General features: G+C 41.0%; 1 protein-coding gene across 1 annotated transcript in view; it reads right to left on the bottom strand.

Moving 5' to 3' along the window:
- Positions 1-2329: 2329 nt before the first annotated feature.
- Positions 2330-20324, bottom strand: part of TAF3 (TATA-box binding protein associated factor 3) — a 152515-nt gene continuing 134520 nt past the window's right edge. Inside the window, exons 5-7 of the mRNA XM_060006026.1 lie at positions 7397-7652; positions 4332-4438; positions 2330-3520 (exon numbers count right to left, since the gene is read on the bottom strand). Of these exons, the coding sequence (XP_059862009.1) occupies positions 3406-3520; positions 4332-4438; positions 7397-7652 (478 nt within the window). The 3' untranslated portion in view covers positions 2330-3405. The remainder of the gene's footprint in view (positions 3521-4331; positions 4439-7396; positions 7653-20324) is intronic.

Below are 20324 nucleotides of genomic sequence, written 5' to 3'. Positions count from 1 at the left end.
CTAGACTTGAACTTCTAAAGAAAACTGCTATGATCTGAAGAGATTGGCCATAAAACTATTTGTATTGAAAACTTAGCCCGTGTGCCTTTAGTGAACTTAATTCATTAGCATTCTCACTGGCCAGGTTTCCATATCTGTGTTCATTTTATACTTTAGTTTGGTTACCAGGTCTTTGTTGAATCGTCCTATTCAAAGGAGAACAAAGGAGGTTTAGGTGATACAGTAGGGTAAGGCACTATATTTTATCTTTGCAAAAAGCCCGACAGAGCCAGAATGCTCTGATGCCCTCTGATTTTCTGCAGGACATTTGGAGCCACAAATCAGCTGGAGGATAGAGCCCCTCACTGTGCTTCAGTGCAGACACCTTTAGAAGACAAACAGTGCACCAGTCACAGAAATCGCGCTTGGCCAGGTCCTCAGGGCTCCGCGGGCAGATCAGCTCACCCGAGGAATGGGGTTCCTGGGAGGGAGGGCTCTCTCTCCCTCTTAAATACCAACCCCTCCAATTAAACCACTAGCCTGGCCAATTTTTTTCCAGACTACTTCTCTTCACGAAGCATCATCAGTGCTGAGGTCAGATGGTAGTGCTGGCATAAGTGACAATGGTCCACCAGCTTCCCGACCCCTGGGAGACTTCTCATGCTCCCTAGGGAAATACTCTCCTGGTGCCTCCGCATCGAATTTTCTCAGTTCCGGTAGTTCCTCAAATGTCTGCTGCTCTATGATTTCCTTCTCCCTCAAAAGTCAAAACGCACTTTCTTCTTCTTGCGTGGGTCCCCTCAAGGTTTTCTCCCAATTAAACTGTCATCTTTCCCAACGTAACCCTCTCCCCTCTGGTCCAATACAGGTTTTTCCTTTCCCTGTTTAGTTCAACTTCATTAGGCCAAGTGAATTAATCTCCAGTCTCTTTGTGATGTCTGTGGCATTTGCGATTACTCTCTTTTTCTTCAGTGTGACTTTATGGAGGATGATTTTGCCCAACTTTCTAACTTTGCTTTGGAACACCAGGGTTTCATTTTCTAATCCACATTTCCTTTTGTGGTTTCTCAGACTTCCTTTGGTTGGTGTACGGACAGGCATCCAGTAGAGACTGAGACCACCAGCCCATTTCATACAGGCCACTGAACAGTCAGAAGACGGTACCAACCTTGGGTCTCTGGTGACCTGAACTGGATTCAACTCACTGACCTAGAGGTGAAAGGCTCTGTATTCCATTACTAATCCCTTGAGCTCTCCAGCCCCCTGAAAATGATTCTTTGGTTTTATTATTGCAAAGGCCATTTATAAAATCATGAACTGGATTTAGGAAAGCAACCATGAAATAGCAAGGGACAACAAACTGATTGAAATTCCTTCAATGTCATTTGGGCTGAAGTCTCTCAGACAGTAGGATTGGGGGAAGGTTATATATCGGCACCTCCATTCTTATTTCAGTGGCATGACCAGGTCACTTAGACATGGCAACGTCAGATACACTGACCATGCCTCGAGGAACTAAATCCTAAATAAAGAAAATGGAAAAGCAAACTATGAAATAGCCAATAATCTTTATTTTGCACTTCCCCACCCCCATCCCTCTCCAAAAAGCACTAATGGGTAGATTTGTGCCTGTGAAAATATTGTATAAAGTATTTAGGATGATCTCAAATTAATAGAACAAAAAACACGTGTCTCAACATAGACGCTTTGTTTCTTTGTAGGGATAGAAAAACTTTGACTTCTGGAACAAGGAGGGCAATGAAATACTGCAGTCTTGAAAGGGTGACTCCATTTCCACTGATTTGCAATTTAACATTCATGGCAGAAAGCCTCATTTCTCTAACCACATAATATGTTTTAAAATATGATTCATACACTAATATCAATTTACTTGGCATTTTAAAAAATCACAATTTCTATTAATATATTTGTATTAGGTTCAAAGCCCATATTCTAGTATTCAAGATATCCATTACACTGGCCCAAGTTGGGATTACTTCAAAATCAAGTAAAAGTCCATGTTTATTCCAAAGTTGCTAAAATATGCTAATAAAATTAAATTTGATGTTTTACATTAAAAATAAAATATTTGGTTTATCTCTCAGACATCTATAACATATAATAAATAGTGGGCAGTATAGTAATATAATAAAGTTTTGTGATACCCTGAAATTTGATGAGTTTTCTTTAAAAAAAATTTCATAATATACTTCATTTCAGCCTTAAACCACAATATCAATGAACAGATTTGCAGAAATAAAACAATATAAACACAAAATGCTACAGTATATATATATATATATATATATATATATATATTTCTTTTTTTTTTTTTTAACTTTCAGGGAATCTACATGTCCTTTGAAACAAAAGGAAGTCAAAGAAATTTACAGAAACAAGAGATAACAAAACAATTTCAAATCATAAACCACAGATTTAAATTGCCTTGTTTTCCTTCCAACTGCTCGGGTCCTTTCCCCCAGTGTTTTGGGTACTGCATGGGTTCAGCTCAAGGTGGGTAACTTTGAACTACGCATGGCTCTTTTTTTCTAGCCTTCTTTGCTTATGTACAGCAGTAATTACAGACATGGCTGAAATCACAGCAGATTTCAGAGAAAGCCAGAATTAAACAGGATAAAAATTTTTTTAAAATAACTACTTCATAAATATTTATTATTTACATTAGGGGAGATCTCCTGGTCCGAAGAGTTTTTATACAAGTTGATGAAATGGATAAGCTGTGAGAAGAACACCAGCAGTTTAGAGAAATGGGCAGAGTCGGGAGGCAACAGAGAAAGAAAATAGGTGAGAGTCAACAAAAATAATTTGCACAAAAGCCAACAGGACATGATAGAAACCTTTTTCTTAAAAAATATAAGGTATTTCACAAAAAGCCTGAACATTTTACATGTTAGTACTAAAAACAGGGAGGGAGGGGAAGCTTCATATATTTTTCATCACAAAAATATTTACCGACACTCCACCTGGAGTTTTCTTTTATGTGATTATGATTATCTCACTAGAGAGGGAAGGAGGCTGGAGGCGCAGACAGACTACCAACGTCACCCTCGGTCACGGTCAAGGCAGGCCACAAGCCACTTCTCATCTAACACCTTAAGGAAAAGGCCCTGGAGAGAATCAAGAAAATCGAAAGGGAAGATTATGGTCTTTTTATTAGTAATACTTGTCACTGGTAATAGAAAACGGAGGCAAGGTGGCCCCGGTGCCCGCCTCCACGTGAGCTTTCCTTCGGTCACGACCATGTGGCCCCGGGCCGGGGTGTTCCAGAAGGAAAATCCCTGTGGGTGGTGTGTTTCTGTCCTCAGTCTTGCGAGGTTCATAACCTGCAGGTACATGGTGGGAGGTGACACGGAGGCGGGGTCACAGCACCTCCCCCGAGGCGTCAGGACAGGGGCCCCCGGGGTGTCAGTGCGCCCGGTGCTTCCTCTTTTTGTGCTTTTTATCCTTCTTTTTGTTGGCACACTTGGGACAGAACCACTGCATCTCTTCTGGGGGTGCGGCCATTATTCCGACGCAGGGCCTGCATGGTTACCAAGGAAGAAAAGGCTTCAGACAAACAAGCTTTATTTATCCACACATTCTTTTCCTGTGTTTTTAAAGAATTTCAAGTCATTAAATAATGTCCTAAGTCTGTGGTGTATTTACCAGAAATCCAAGTCACATAGCTCTGACGGATGCTGCGCTACTGCTGGGCGTGTGGGTGATCACCTTACACAAAGCCCCTCTCCAGGCCCCGCTGGAGAAATTAATTAGCTCATTCATCCTTTCAGCCAGAAATAGTCTAATGCTTCTGAGCCACGGCTTTGTTTTTATCTCAGAGATATCATATAGCACGTGACTAAGTGGACTCCTATCTTTTTATATCTGATATTTTCAAGATAAAACGGGAAGGCTGTTTGCATGCATTTCGATGGTGTTTCTTCGGTTTTGGGGGGGCGCTGAAGAGGCGCAGAAACCACACAAGCCGTCCCCTCACTTCTGCACTGTGTGACACGTTTACGGGGGTTCCCTTAGCGTTGCCATCAAGCGCTGCAGCTGCTACAGAAAACGACTGGCGAGAAGGCAAGGGAACCCCCTCTAGCTCCTCGTCCTTTGTTAAAGCAGGGGGCACATAAGCTAAGCAACACATTTGGAATTGAGGCCGAATAATGATAGTCCAAAGACTCGTGATGTTTGCAATTCACATGAACGCCTTTCTCTCGGCAGTGATTCTGCTCCGTATGCTGCTCTCCGGAGGGGAACTGCCCTGGAGGAAAAGCCAGGACGGGCCAGAGGCACCCCCACACCCCGTGTGCAGAGCCCCTCCCCCCAGGGCCACGATGGGGACTCACCAGTGGTACCAGTCGTCACAATCATCACAGCCAATCATGGGGCTCCCGTCATCGGGCTTGTTGCAGCCGGGACAGATCCAGATCTGGTTCCCCCATTCGTCCCGGATCTGGGGTTGCAGGGGAGGGAGCAAAACAGAGATGCTTTGAGGAGGAAGTATCCGAAAAAGGGCACAATAAGGATCATTACTTCACACTGTGAAGCTACTACACAGACAGATTAAACTAAAAACAAAAACAAAAAACCCAGTAGTTAACAGTTTAGTAAAGCTGTGATATCCTGGGATCACCTGAAAAAGCAAATGGCTACTAAGTGTTCAGTGATAAGACATTGCTTTTTCTTTTTTTTGGCCCTCATCTTGCAGGATCCCAGTTCCCGACCAGGGATTGAACCCAGGGCCCGGCAGTGAAGGCCCAGAATCCTAACCACTAGGCCACCAAGGAACTCCCAAGACATTTCTAATGAATATTTTAAACTCTCTTTTGTAAGTCATAAAAACAAAGCATTTTATAATTATTTCTGTAAGCAATATGACCTACAGCCACTTTTATCTAAAGAAATACTGTAAACACACACATCCTGAATGACTAGGGTTTTCATGGAAGTAATGACGAATATTTTTGAAAGCTATTGAGCTCAACTCAATGTTGTTTCCTCCATCGCATTCACAGGCCTGGAATTAATAAATACGGCCAACGTGCATGTATCGCCTTATTACTTATTAGCCAAACCCTTCTCCTGAACTAGCTGATAAGATCAAGGATATAAAAGAGTTGTTACTAAGTAACTTTCCATTCCCTTTATGACATTTTCAGTAAAGTACAATCAACTAAAGGGCAAATGAAATAAGGGACGCGCGGGAGGCCAAAGAGCCACACATTTTCATGTTATTTTGCAACAAATAATGCTGTGCTCTGAACTTTGCTTTACTTAACTTAGCAGTTCCAAATAAGAAGCATCCCTAACTGAACAACTTCCTCAAGTTCCACATGAACAAGACCGATTTGGAAGAAACAATTCTATGACGGGCATTCAAAACCAGGAATGATAATTTTCTGAAGTTTTTCCAGTCACACAGCATATAATTTCATTCAGTTTATTTTGCAAGCTATGGTCTCTTCTGGTACTTTAAAATACAACACTGACTAGATGTGCAGGAGAGATGGCTCTCTGTGTGTGTGATGGGTGTACGGGGGGCAGAGATACTGCATTCCACTGATGCACTAGTTTAAGGCTGACCATTCTCAAAACAGTCTCTACAGAGGCAGAGGACGCTGATGTGAAGGCTTCCTCAACAAATCTGTGGGCAGCTACATCCCTGACTCGGTCCTCTCTAGTTTCAAGGGGAGAGACCACCAGTTAGCACGTGCCAGCTGTCTGGGGCGAAGGCTGGCCCAGCGCCCTGGGCCTTGAAGCTGCCATGCATGGCCAGTCCTGCTGCTGGCTGACCTTTCTTGAAATTAGGAGGCCGTGACCCTGTGACATGAGAAATCTACCACAGCACCCATAATAACTAACGCCCAGCCCTTCACGGTTTACTAAGTTCTTTCAAATGTCTTACTTGGTTTCATCATCCTAAAACAACGCTTGGCTAGGTTAGCAATGGGGAGACTGGAGCTAAGGGAATGTCAGTGACAGTTCCAATGTCACAGATTGGGCAGTGACAAAATCAGCCCTTTTGCTGTATAGCCTGTGTCTTTCCTTCAATTCACACATTTTGTCTTCTGTCTACAAAGTGTCTCTGAGGAGACAGAAGGCTTTTCATCCATGTTGTCTATGCAAATCTGATCCATCTCCAGGGAGTTAACTCAAAAATCCACTGGAGAATCAGAAATCAGTGACCACCTAGTCTATCAACCCCCTAATTACACCTGAAGAAATGGAGGCCGAGGAGATTAAGTGTAAAATCCTCCCCGATTAACCCATCTTGGGGTGATGCGGCCTCAATTAAACACCTGTAGCAACTGGTCCTTGAATGGACTGATTTGACGATCACAGATTTTTGTACCATGTCTTCTATTTCTGTCTTGAATGGCCAATATTTTTCTTCCTGTTAATATTTCATGTCTTTATATCCTCTCTGAAGATTTTTGAGATTTTCTTCTTATCCTTCGTATCATTATAGTGCCTCAAATACTTAATGATTCATTGAAGTTTCCTTCCCAAATGCCTTTAGAGATGTAATACTTGCACGATTTATAACAACAACAGCAGGAGTCTGACCCCGCCACCCTCCAGTCCCATCTATTCAGAAGGACCCGAACCGCCACTAGGCTGACAGATCTCAGTCCACATACTTGGTGATCTCGGCTGTGTCAGCTCAGCTAGGACCTCTATGTGCCTGATATCTTTTTGTCGCCTGTTTATGTGTCACTCTACAGAGCTCAAAGAACATATTTATGTAAGCGCTTTATTACTTGATTGAATTCAGGGCTTGAGTAAGATCTGATACTAGTAAGTATGGGGAGAACACATAAAAACGGTTCCATGACAACCGTGCGAACTCATTCATCAAGGTGAGTTTTTCCACCTGAAGACAGGCTTGGACTCAGGAAGCTCTGTGTCTAAAAGTTCATTTCCATTCACTCTGCAGGCCCTGGTATGTTCTGGACCTTAGCCAATGAGTTACTATAATTAGTGCTGCTGCCCAGAAAGAGCAGCTGGCCCATCAGACGTGTGTATATCACACAAATTATACTCTTAAGTGAATCACTGCTTGATCAAGAAAGTCAATGAGGGGTTTAACTATCACTATTCACCTCTATATTTATACACTGATTGTGCTGTGTATAGGTATATAGTCATCTTCCCAAACAATGCCGAATAAAGAAAAACAATGCTCTGACATTATTTATGGAGACTAAATATGCAAACATCCTAACAATACTTTTCAGCTGAAAGCTTGAAAGTGCAATGAAAATGCCTTTCCAGTCATAAAGAATTGCCTCTGAGGTTCAATAATGATTCATCTGACGCTGCATTTTTAATTGAAAACATTTTCATGAGGAAGGAGTGAGCTCTTAAGTGGCTGTTACTTAAATACTCCAAAAAATAGAAAGTAGCGCACCACGTAAGTGCTGACCGTCTCCGTGACCACACTCCGGACGGGGGCTTTGGAACTGGCAGATCCCGAGGCTGCGGGGGCCGGAGCGGGCATCCCGGTGAGGGGCGTGCTGGCCGGGGCCAGAAGGGGCAAAGGCACGGGGGCGGGGGTGACGTGCACAGGGACAGGGGCGGGGGCTGGCATGGGCGGTGGCGTCTTGGGTCTGTTCAGAGAAGGCGCCGGCTTAGCCTCGGGGGCTGGGACCACTTTGCTGATGACACTGTCAACAAAAGAGAGAAAAGGAAAAGTCAAAACACATAGTTGAGTCAAGCCAGGTAGCTAAAAACATGATTGCACAATCACTTGGTTCTTCTAGCAGCAAAAGACTTTTTGGAGAGTCCAGAGAGCGATGGAGCTCAGGGTTAAGGCCCTTCCGCAACCTGCTTCTCCACTTGCTCGGTCACGGCTGGCCGAGATGTCAGGCAGTGGGGGATGAGGCTCCAGCTCCTTCCCTGGTGAGGTCGCCAAGTCGTGATTAGAGCTGCGTGCTGCTCTGTCTCTTCATTAACACTGTCTTACCCACAGAACCCATGCCGGGGAAGAAGAACTAGGCTCAGAGCCAGGATATCTGAGTTCAAACCCTACGTCTTCCATAGGCCGGCATGTGACCTGGGGTAAGTCGTTTAAAAGTAAAAGTTAAAGGAGGCAAGAATATACAATGGAGAAAAGACAGCCTCTTCAATAAGTGGTGCTGGGAAAACTGGACAGCTACATGTAAAAGAATGAAATTAGAACACTCCCTAATACCACACACAAAAATAAACTCAAAATGGATTAAAGACCTAAATGTAAGGCCAGACACTATCAAACTTAGAGGAAAACATAGGCAGAACACTCTATGACATAAATCACAGCAAGATCCTTTTTGACCCACTTCCTAGGGAAATGGAGATAAAAACAAAAATAAACAAATGGGACCTAATGAAACTTAAAAGCTTTTGCACAGCAAAGGAACCCATAAACAAGACGAAAAGACAACCCTCAGAATGGGAGAAAATATTTGCAAATGAAGCAACTGACAAAGGATTAATCTCCAAAATTTATAAGGAGCTCATGCAGCTCAATATCAAAAAAACAAAGAACCCAATCCAAAAATGGGCAGAAGACCTAAATAGACATTTCTCCAAAGAAAACATACAGATGGCCAACAAACACATGGAAGAACGCTCAACATCACTAATCATTAGAGAAATGCAAATCAAAACTACAATAAGGTATCACCTCACACCAGTCAGAGAGGCCATCATCAAAAAATCTACAAACAATAAATGCTGGGGAGGGTGTGGAGAAAAGGGAACCCTCTTGCACTGTTGGTGGGAATGTAAATTGATACAGCCACTATGGAGAACAGTACGGGAGGTTCCTTAAAAAACTAAAAACAGAACTACCATACGACCCAGCAATCCCACTACTGGGCATATACCCTGAGAAAATGATAATTCAAAAAGAGTCATGTACCACAATGTTCACTGCAGCTCTATTTACAATAGCCAGGACATGGAAGCAACCTAAGTGCCCATTGACAGATGAATGGATAAAGAAGATGTGGCACATATATACAACGGAATATTACTCAGCCATAAAAAGAAACGAAATTGAGTTATTTGTAGTGAGGTGGATGGACCTAGAGTCTGTCATACAGAGTCAGAAAGAGAAAAACAAATCCCGTATGCTGACACATATATATGGAATCTAAAAAAAAAAGTCATGAAGAAACTAGGGGCAAGACAGGAATAAAGACACAGACCTACTAGAGAATGGACTTGAGGATATGGGGAGGGGGAAGGGTAAGCTGTGACAAAGTGAGAGAGTGGCATGGACATATATACACTACCAAAAGTAAAATAGATAGCTAGTGGGAAGCAGCCACATAGCACAGGGAGATCAGCTCGGTGCTTTGTGACCGCCTGGAGGGGTGGGATAGGGAGGGTGGGAGGCAGGGAGATGCAAGAGGGAAGAGATATGGGGATATATGTATATGTATAGCTGTTCACTTTGTTATAAAGCAGAAACTAACACACCATTGTAAAGCAATTATACTCCAATAAAGATGTTAAAAAAAATAAAAAAATAAAAGTACTAGTTACTGTGCACCTCTAAGCAGCTAATGTTATACTAGGTGCTCTCCATACATCACCTCATCTAGTCCTCACAACAACTTCAAAGAAGTTATAGTGACCCCGTTTTATAGATGAGGAAACAGGATTAGAGAGAGAAAGGAATTTGGGTAAATGGGTGGCAGGCTTAGAACCGAGGTCTATTTGATTCTGAAACTCTTCTTTTCTTTTTACAAAGTGCCTTTATTTCAGGGGAAAAAAGGATATCATCTCAAGTTTAGAGAAAACATATTTGCTTCTGGTCTCCCTCCCTCCCTCCTCCAGAAGGAACCACTGTCCTCCAGCCGGGAGCTGTGTTTCTAAATTTTTGTTCTTTGAACTTTTTCTGCCTTTGCAGATACCCTTAAACAATGCATGTCGTACCGCTGTTTTATGTGTTTCAAGTATACAAACAATTCACACTGTATTTATCGTTTGCAACTAGCTTTCCTCACCTAGTTTTTTTTGTAACTGAGATATAATCAACATTGTGTAAGTTTGCACAATGTGTTGGCTTGACACATTTGTAAACTGCAAAATGATTACTGCAGTGGCCTCAGCTAATACCTTTATCACACCACGTAATTATCATTTCTTTTTTTGAAGGGAATTGTTTGGATCTAGTCTCCTGCAACCTTGACATTTGTCAATACAGTATTGTTGACTATAATCTCCATGCTGTGTATCAGATCCCTAGAACTTATTTGTTTACTAGTTGCCCACTTAGTTTTATGCTCTTGACTTATCGGTATATACTACTTATTTTAATTACTATATAGTATTTCATAGTATGAATAAGTCAAAGGGTTTTTGCCCATTGCCCTACTGACTGTATGTATCACCTTGTAAATGTTACATGTTAACGTGTAAATATGGTGATGAATCTCCCTGGGCTATATTCCTAGGCATAAAGTTTCACCTTTATTAGGAATCTGGAGTTGTTCTCTAAAATAGGCTACAGTGACCTACCTCTTCCTACGATCCCACACTGACCTTCCTAGACCTTGCTTTTCTGATCAACAAAGTATAAATAAAGATAGCTGCCTGTGAGGGCTATGGTGAGAACCTGAATAGGGAGGAACATGTCAAGAACTATGTACAAATGTGAAGTGTCATGGCCACTGCTCATGTCATGCTCAGCACTGTCATGACCAATCCACACAGGGCCTCTTTATCAAAGTCCTTGTTTAGAAAAACACCTCCCCTACAAAGCACCAATTCTTTGCTATTCTGATCAGAAGACTATAAAACAGTATTTCAAAAATTCCATCATTATACAAGCAAATAAATAGTGCTGTTACTTGCTCTCCACTTGTTTCACGCGAGTGTGATCACCTTCCTAACTCGAATGTAGCCAAAGACCAAGAGAATTTAACATGGGCTGTTTGTCCAGGAGACACTCAATAGATGCTTAATGTAATTCATAGTGAATATTGATCCAGTAGTAACCAAGTTCCCAGCTGTTGTGAGTGCTGGAAAGCCAAGTGCATGCCGGCACCTGCTGAATGTTTACTTGCCTATCTCACTTGACCCTCATAACAACCAAATGAAATAACAAGTGCTGATATTATCCTCCTTTTGTAGAGGAAGAAACCAAGGCACAGAGATTAAGTACCTTGCGCAAGTTCACAGACAGAGCCAGGATTTAAACCCAGGCAGCCTGATTTCAGAACCCGTGATCTTAACAACTACACTCTGCTGTCCCTCTGTGCTTACTGAGTGAGGTTTGCCTTACATGTAAGATGAGAGGTCCAAGTTATTACTCTGGCATTTATATCCATAGGGCGAGCAACTCCTTATTCTTATGGTTAGACTAAAATTTAAAAACACTGTTCTGGGAGGCAGTTTCCCATAATGGTTTAAAATATGGGTGCTGGCGTATGCTAATGCACATATATGGAATCTGAAAAAATGGTACTGATGAACCTAGTGGCAGGGAAGGAATAAAGATGCAGATGTATAGAATGGACTTGAGGACATAGGCAGGGAAGGGGAAGCTGGGACGAAGTGAGAGAGTAGCACTGACATATATACACTACCAAATGTAAAATGGATGGCTAGTGGGAAGCTGCTGCATATCACAGGGAAATCAGCTCGATGCTTTGTGACCACCTAGAGGGATGGGATAGGGAGGGTGGGAGGGAAGCTCAAGAGGGAGTAGATATGGGGATATATGTATACTTATAGCTGATTCACTTTGTTGTACAACAGAAACTAACATAACATTGTAAAGCAATTATACTCCAATAAAGATATTAACAATAAAATAAAATAAAATAAGGGTGCTGGAACCAAAACTAAAGGAAAAGCAGGAACCCAGAGAGTTAAGTAGAACACAGATGTTTCACTCTGAGGGCATTTGTATAAGGTGAATCTGATCTTTGGTTTTGATACAGGGGACAGGTTTCAAAGCCCAGGGCCTGTCAAAGTGGAAAGTCTTATGGAACTCCCTCCCCACATTAAGGACTCCCAACAGGCTATACCAATTAGGTAAGAATGAATCAGATCTCATGAATTCTCAACTCTGGTGGTCCAGGACAACATAGTTAAAGTAATTTGGACTTGTAATGCACCTAGGTACCCAGCACTAATCATCTTGAAAGGAAGTAACTTAAAATCTAGGCTTCATATTATTAATACAGACAATTATTTAAGGAAAAAAGCAGCACAGAATCAAAGATAAACATATAAGGAAGCAAGGCTGCAAGAGGGAGAACCAGAAGAAATAACAGACAGTATAAAGAGACCCATAAAGACCGCAGATACTACAATTATCAACTACAAAACAACTCTGCTTACAGTGTTTAAAAAAATAAAAGGCAAAACTGGAAATTATCTGCAAGTAATAGGAGGTTACACAGAGTTATCTAGCAGATTTGAAAAGATCCAAACAGACCTTATAGAAATGGAAAGTACAGTAACTGAAATTTAAAACTCAGTGGATGGGAGAACTATAAACTGAATAGAACAGAAGAAATTATGTAGAATGTAGCCTGGAGTGGCAAAGAAAATACAATAAAAAGGTCTAATTAGTACTGTTTAATCTAAATTCTAGAAAGAGAATGAAACAGAGGTAAAATGTTAACATAGAATATCTGACTTTTACAGAACTGATGAAAGATACTAATCCACAGACTTAAGAAGCCCAACAAATCCCAGGCAAGATAAATAAAAAGAAATCTATACATACACACATCAGAGTGAAAAGATAAAATATCACAGGCAAAGAGAAAAGTCTGAAAAGAGCCCAAAGGAAAAAAGGACAATTACTTTCAAAGAGGAAATAGGTGACAGCTGATTTCTCAACAGCAATGCTAAAATCTAGAAGACAGTGGAATAACATCTTCAATATGCTAAAGGCAAATAAATTTTGTCTTCAAAAACATCTTTCAAGAATAGGGTGAGGGGCTTCCCTGGTGGCGCAGTGGTTGAGAGTCCGCCTGCCAATGCAGGGGATACAGGTTCGTGCCCCAGTCCGGGAAGATCCCACATGCCGCGGAGCAGCTGGGCCCGTGAGCCATGGCTGCTGAGCCTGCGCGTCCAGAGCCTGTGCTCCACAACGGGAGAGGCCACAACAGTGAAAGGCCCTCGTACCGCAAAAAAAAAAAAAAAAAAAAAGGAACAGGATGAAATAAAGACATTTTCTGGCAAGCAAAATCTGAGAATTTGCCACCAGTGGACCCTTACTAAAAGAAATTCTAAAGTAGCAATTCCCAAATTTTTTGGTCCTAGGATCCCTTTACAATCTAAAAATTAGTGAGAAACATAAAGAACTTTTGTTTATGTGCAGTATATCTGCCAATACTTACCATATTAAAAATTGAAACTGAGAAATTTAAAAATAGTTAGAGAGTTCATTTAAAGATAACAATAACAAACCCGTTACACATTAACAGGTAGCATTTTTTTTAATGAAAAGCAAGTGGCAGTTTCTTACAAGTTAATTGCAATGTGCAATCTAAAACCATATCAATAAGCTTTTCATATTCTGTTATATTAAAGTCCATTGATCTGTCTGGCACTTTGAATAGATATTTTACCAATGCATGATTTTATAACATCATGCACTGGTGATCTGGAATATTGGTTCACTGAATTATGCAGATCTTTCAAATATTTATACATTATATAATATTAAAAAAATCATATTTGTTGGTGTTACCATCATCTCATCAAAAATTTCTTAAATTGTTGAGGAGCTGTCAATTTGTAATGATATGTTTTCCAAAATTCTAACTTTCACATAAAAGCTTGAATTCTATCATCTATAACAAACGCTCTCAGGTATTTTCTTTGAAATAACAGTCTTGGGCCTTCTCAAAAATATACAATATCCATGGCTGCTTTGTATCCTAACTGTGTGCATATCTGTCTTTATCACTCACATTAGGTGGTATATTCCTTAGGAGTAAGGTATGTACTATCTTACTTGTCTTTGAATTATCTGCAGTATTAGACACAGTGTCTTGATACATGTTCATCAACTTTAATATGTTTAATGCCTAATATTACAGGAAGAATGCTCCTATAGAATAATTATTTTACTTTTGAATATTTTTTGCCTGTTTAAAATATTTAAAAATAGGTCAGTTTCCTCTATTCTTTCCTTCCTGCCTACCTTCCTTCCACACTACTTAATGAGTCCCAAGACCACTGAGATTTCTATTTGCCAACATGGATTCTAATTCCTCATCTGTCTACTCATTCTTAGACCAAGAATGATCACGACACCAATGCAAGGTACAAACACATCATGAAGGTTTCATTATTTTATGTGAAATGCTTTTAAGTTGTTTTAAGCTATACCAAACCCATAATGAATATTATTTGCCTTGCCTGACTCTTTCTCAATCCCGTTTCATTCTCTTTCTATTCTTAGATTTTTCCCTTTCCTACAAGGTCTGTGAATGGTGCCCATGAAAATGGTTTAGCATTAGCAGTGCAGTCAATGGACGTAAACAGACTGTTGATCAATTTATGGGGCAGTACCTGAAATCTCAGAAATACCTACTTGTACAAATCTTATTTTTCAACTCAGAGAAATGGTCTTTTAATGAAAATAACTCATAATAAAGGTAATCCTTCCAAAATGCCAAATATTCCTCCAGTTCAATTAAATTTCCCCTTTAAATTTGCTATGTATTGATTTATATACTTATATTTCTCATTCAAATTTTCTGAGTAGCAAAAGGAAAAAAATAAAAGTGGGTAACTCAGTGCTGATGAGACAAAACACGTCCTAATTTTCTGCTTCCAAGAGGTTAGATTGGTATTATATGGGCTCTCAAGTGAATTGTCTTTCCCAACTCTTTTGAATTTCACCAGAAAATTCACAGAGTTTGAAAGTTATTTGATTCTAGCTGCTCAGTTGCTTTTGTGGTAACTGGAGGCACAGTTTTGAGAACAATTCTTTTATTATCTCTTTACTTTTGAACATTACAGAAAAAATACATAAACAGTATCACATGATATAATTTCTCATCACTTGTGAGATAAGCTATCATTACTCAACCTAATATGATCATTGTAAAAATAATTTGGGGTTCCTATTGGCCTCCACCACCGATCTTTATTGTTTCCTACTTCTAAACAGCACTTTCTCTGTACTTCTTTCCGTTAGTGGCACTCTCCCTCCTCTTTAACTGCAATAGTAAGCTCTCCTCCAGAGCTCTCTGTTGAATTAGCAATGTCTTCAGAGTAACCAACACCGCCCACAGCTGGGTCCCACAATGGCTCCATGCTGCTAACATTACATCTTTTGGAGGATTTGATCAGAGGGCTCTAGCTGCTATAAACACTGGTGTTATTCATAAAAACATGCAGAAGGAGGATTTTTGGCAGGATTTCTTTACCTGTTTCCCCAGCACAAAACACTGAAATAAATAGAGTGGGTCATGCGCTGCCTGGCCTGTAATGCAAACTCAACAGCTTGACAAGTCAACAAAGGGCCCGTCCTCACCTCTCCAGCCACACAGAGGCTCGGAGGTTAGAGGCAAACACCATTTGGATACGTCTACATGGGGAGTTTAATGATCCTCATTAGTCAGCGATTGTGTGCAAACACTGTGAAGCCGGCCATCAAAGTTATCAAAGTCCGTATGACTGGCTACTGAGCTGCACAAAGTTCAAAAGTTCCCTCACGTGGCTCACTTACTTGCCTCAAAAGCCAACAGCCATTTTTAAATGGCGACAAAACGATGCCATAGGTAAAGACTACTGTAAGCACCTCCATGAATGTTATATAAACTTCTCAACAGGGAAGTTCTTTGATGTCTGGGAGAAAACCCACTTTGATTAAAAAAAAAATATATATATGTACACACACACACACACATATTCAAGCCACAACTTGATTTTCTTCTTCAGATTTAGAACTTTGATCAATCTCAGAAATACCATGCACCTTTTGAGATACACATGAAACAGATTCCCATGTTGTATTGTAAGCTAAGATTTCACTATATATTACTATAAAACCGGATCATTGTGTCTGTGGTTATCTAAAACGTCACAGTTTTGCTCTCTTACTTTTCTTGTAAAAGTCCCGGAAATACTAAGCCCAAGCATGTCAGGCAGGCTCCTCCCACCCTGGTGGAGTGTCCTCGCAGCCTGGGTGGGCTCTGACTTGGATAGCTAACAGGATATCATGAAAACAACTGTGTGTGACATCCGAGCTAGGTCATGAGACACTGCAGCTTCTGCCTTGCTCTCTTTTGGATCAGTTGCTCTGCGGAACTCAGAAGCTAAGTCATGAGGACACTGCAGCTGCCTTAGGACGAGACCCATGTGACCAGTAACTGAGGCCTCCTGCCAACAGCCATGTGTGAGCCCGCATTGCATTCCCCAGCCCTGGTGAGGCCTTCCAGTGACTGAAGCCCTGGGCAGCAGCCTGACGGAGACTGGAGTCAGGACCACCCGAATTCCTGACCCACGGGAAACTAGGAAGTAGCACGTTTATTGCTTTAGCTGCTAAGTTTTGGGGTCATTTGTTATACGTGGGAATATAAAATTAATATACCAAGTATTTAATTTATCGCATTTAGGTACATAAACAAATATTCAGAATTTAGGAGAAATTATATTTTAGAGCATCGGTACTTAAAATGCCAAAGTGTAACACAGTCATTTCCATATTTCACATGTGATCAAAAGGAACAAATAACAGACAATTATGAGAATCAGTGCTATGTTGATTCTTCAAATCAATCATTATCCTTATTCTTCTTGATCCTCACAGCTCGACTTTCAGCATTCATATAATTAGCACATAACTGTAAATGGATTTAATTCCTCAAGCTCATGGCTTGCCTCTTGAATATTTACATCATCTTATCTTGTCATAGCCCAAGTACATACCAAGTAGCAAACATTTTGTCTTTTAATTCAGGCATGACCTATTTGAAAAATGAAACAGATTGCATGAAGTAATTAGAGGAAAATATAGCCACTGTAGAATCTTCATTTCCAAAGAAGATATCCAAATGATTAGACTTCTATTGTCAAATGTTCAAAATCTGTAAAATACCCTAAAAGGGCATGAATACTTAGATAAATAATAAATAATGCATACTTCTTCATTTTTGCAAACAGATATACAAAAGGATAATTTAAGAAAAGAAAGATGGTAAGCTATAGGTCGAGGAGGATAAAGGTAGAGGGAAAGGGCAGAAAGCAAGACGTCTCTGAACATATTACGTAGTTTCAACTTTGGGGGCAAGTAAATGTCTTACATATTCAGAAAATTAAATTTATAAAGTTGCCTACAAGTCAAAAATAAATGGAAAGGAAGGAACCTCAATGCATATCTTGTTGGTGACACAACCACACACACAGAGTTATTTCAGGTGACTTTAGGAGGTCAGCACTTTGGACCTCCTCAGACTCTGCTCCACCCAAGTCTTTTCTGATCCTTCCTTGCTGGAAGCAATCACCTTGAACTTCTGTATCATCTGAGATGTATCTCTTATAGACTTGAACACTTTCTACCTCTATTATGATTGTTTACATCTACGTTCCTGAGAGAAGAACCAACATCTGATTCAAATTTACCATTTGCACAAGTGTATCTCCTTCGACACAGTTTTACTATGTATATAATCAAAATTAGTGTTTTTCAAATGCAAAACAATTTTTAAAAAATGTAAAACCATGAGGGTGTTGTCTAGAGCACTGTCAGGGTTCTTTTCAAAAACCAAATTCCCTGGAGTCAGAACTTCTAAAAGATTTTGTGATTTTAGAAAAGCTTCTGCTTCTCTACAGCAAAGAAAGGGTACATTTAGTAGGAAAAAGCAAAACCAAATGAAACTGAACATTCAACACTGATGAAACTTCACTTTTTTTTTTTTTTTTCGGTACGCAGGCCTCTCACTGTTGTGGCCTCTCCCGTTGCGGAGCACAGGCTCCGGACGCGCAGGCTCAGCGGCCATGGCTCACGGGCCCAGCCGCTCCACGGCATGTGGGATCTTCCCGGACCAGGGCACGAACCCGTGTCCCCTGCATCGGCAGGCGGACTCTCAACAACTGCGCCACCAGGGAAGCCCCGAAACTTCACTTTTAACACTCTCTGAGCCTGGAGTCTACAGAGGAGGATGAGATGCTTTTACATGAACATATGCTAAAGTTGCAAGTTAACCATAAAAGATAAACCTTCACTCATTCATTCATTCATTTTAGGATTAAATAACATCCCAGTTATTTGAAAACATTAAAAGCAGTAAGATGATATTCAGTGAACCTGAAAAATGAACAGGATTGTGATTAAGATTTGTATCTCACTGTAGTGTTATAATATTCAGTTATTACTGAAGTCATGCTTGGAGAACCCAACACTACTACTTCAAAATATATTAAAATTTGATAATAGTTGCTGTGTCTTCACCAAAAATCACCATGCTTTACATGAATTTTTATCTTCCTCAGTAAATAGCATGGAAAAAATATATATATACTTATAGCATGTGCTGTATACAGAGATGTATACACACACATATATGTTTTTTCACCTTTGTGGACTAAAGAAGCAGAAGTAATTGATTAAAATCCTAAGTACATATGGCATAGAGAGCCAAAGATGGGCAATCAGTGAGTGTGCTCTGGGAGAAAAGCTACTCCCAGATTCAAAGAAAAGCAGATTCATATTGAGAGGTGTCATTTTTCATCTATCCAGAGTATATGAGAGGTGCATCTGTTACTAGATAGATAATGCAAGTCTTTAAAAAAATCCACATTTCCCTTTTACATAGACTACAGAATGACCAACTTTACATTATTTAATAAAACACATTTGGAAACTTAGTCACTCCATCTGTAGGATCTTCCAATTCCTTTAAGCAACTTATTTTCAGCATCCTCTTATTATTCAAAGGACCTCTAAAGTTAGGCAGAATACCAAGAGTCACAGTTTAGGAAGGAGAAGCAATCTCTGACAGAAGATTTCAAGACCAAACGTAGCCTTCCCATTGTACTCCAGGGCTAAGAGTAAGCTTCCTCTATCCCCTTCAGCCCTCTTACTCAAGGGTTTTTTTTTTTTTTTGCAGTACGCGGGCCTCTCACTGTTGTGGCCTCTCCCGTTGCGCAGCACAGGCTCCGGATGCGCGGGCTCAGCGGCCATGGCTCATGGGTCATGGCCCACATGGCTCATGGCTCATGGGCCCAGGGGTTTTTACTTGATAAAACCAACTCCTAATGTTACAGCCATTCTGGAAAAGTAACTCAATTCAACTTTATTTTGATGCCACTTCAAATCTATGAAAGCTTGTTCAAACAGAGTGAAAATCAGTGCTATGGTTCAACAGATGAGAGACTGTTTCAGTCCGTGAATCCATCTCAACAAATATTTATCACCCGTCTACTACGTCTCCTACCCTTGGGTGGCTGGGTTCAAGGTGAATGGGGCACACCCTCAATTTCCAAGAAACAGGGGAAGACAGTCACATAAAGGTAGATCGATAAAGCATACGAAGTTGAACAATTTGGATGAAAACAGTGTATTCTGGGCACTTGGCAGAAGGATGGCTAGCCTGGGGCAGGGGTGGGAAGGTGGGCTGTGATCACTTTCCCTAATGACAACTGACAGTTTTACAAGATGAATACGAGTGACTCCCATGAAGAGGCAGGGGGGTGGAGGCATTTGAGGCAGATGGGACAACCTGAGAAAAGGAATGAAGATGCAAGGCATCCTGTTCTGCATGGGAAACCGCAAGCAGCTTGGAAGCGCCACAACGTATAAAGCATAAGCGTTCTGGACAGATTGCTCTGGAGGGATTAAGTATGGAGAACAGTTCTGAGAGGCAGCAGGAAAGGAGAAGAGGGTAAGGAATTGACAAATATTGTCGGTAAGGCGGGGAGGGGCTGGGGACTGGTTGGTTGTTGGGTGGGTGAGGGGTTGGGAGTAAGGGAGGGAGGTATCCCCCTGCCTTGGGTTTCTGTGATGCTGGAGCTTTTACAGTTAGAGGGTAGAGCTTAGAGCTCAGATGGGTGTAGGGTGATCGGCACTGGGCACTTGATTTGAAAAGTGGAAAACTGAAAAATCTGTTATTCTCTCTAGGAGGCAAAATAGCTATTCTCTCTAGGAGGCAAAATAGTTATTCTCTCTAGGAGGCAAAATAGCCCAGTAGCGAAGGGCATTTGTGTTTCCAAGCCAAAGGCATCTTTGCCTGGTGTTGCGGGGGGGGGCAGCTCCAGAGGGCTGTGAATAGGCATCAACATCTTTCCTCCTCTGGTGCTGATGACTACTTGAGTCTAGACAAGGAGGAAGGACCCAAATTTGAAGATGGTGACTGGGAGGTATAAGAGTT

The sequence above is a fragment of the Delphinus delphis genome, chromosome 2, assembly GCF_949987515.2.
Source record: "Delphinus delphis chromosome 2, mDelDel1.2, whole genome shotgun sequence".
Lineage (NCBI taxonomy): Eukaryota > Metazoa > Chordata > Mammalia > Artiodactyla > Delphinidae > Delphinus > Delphinus delphis.
Note: the sequence above shows the minus strand (reverse complement) of the source record. Positions and strands in the feature narration are given on the sequence as shown.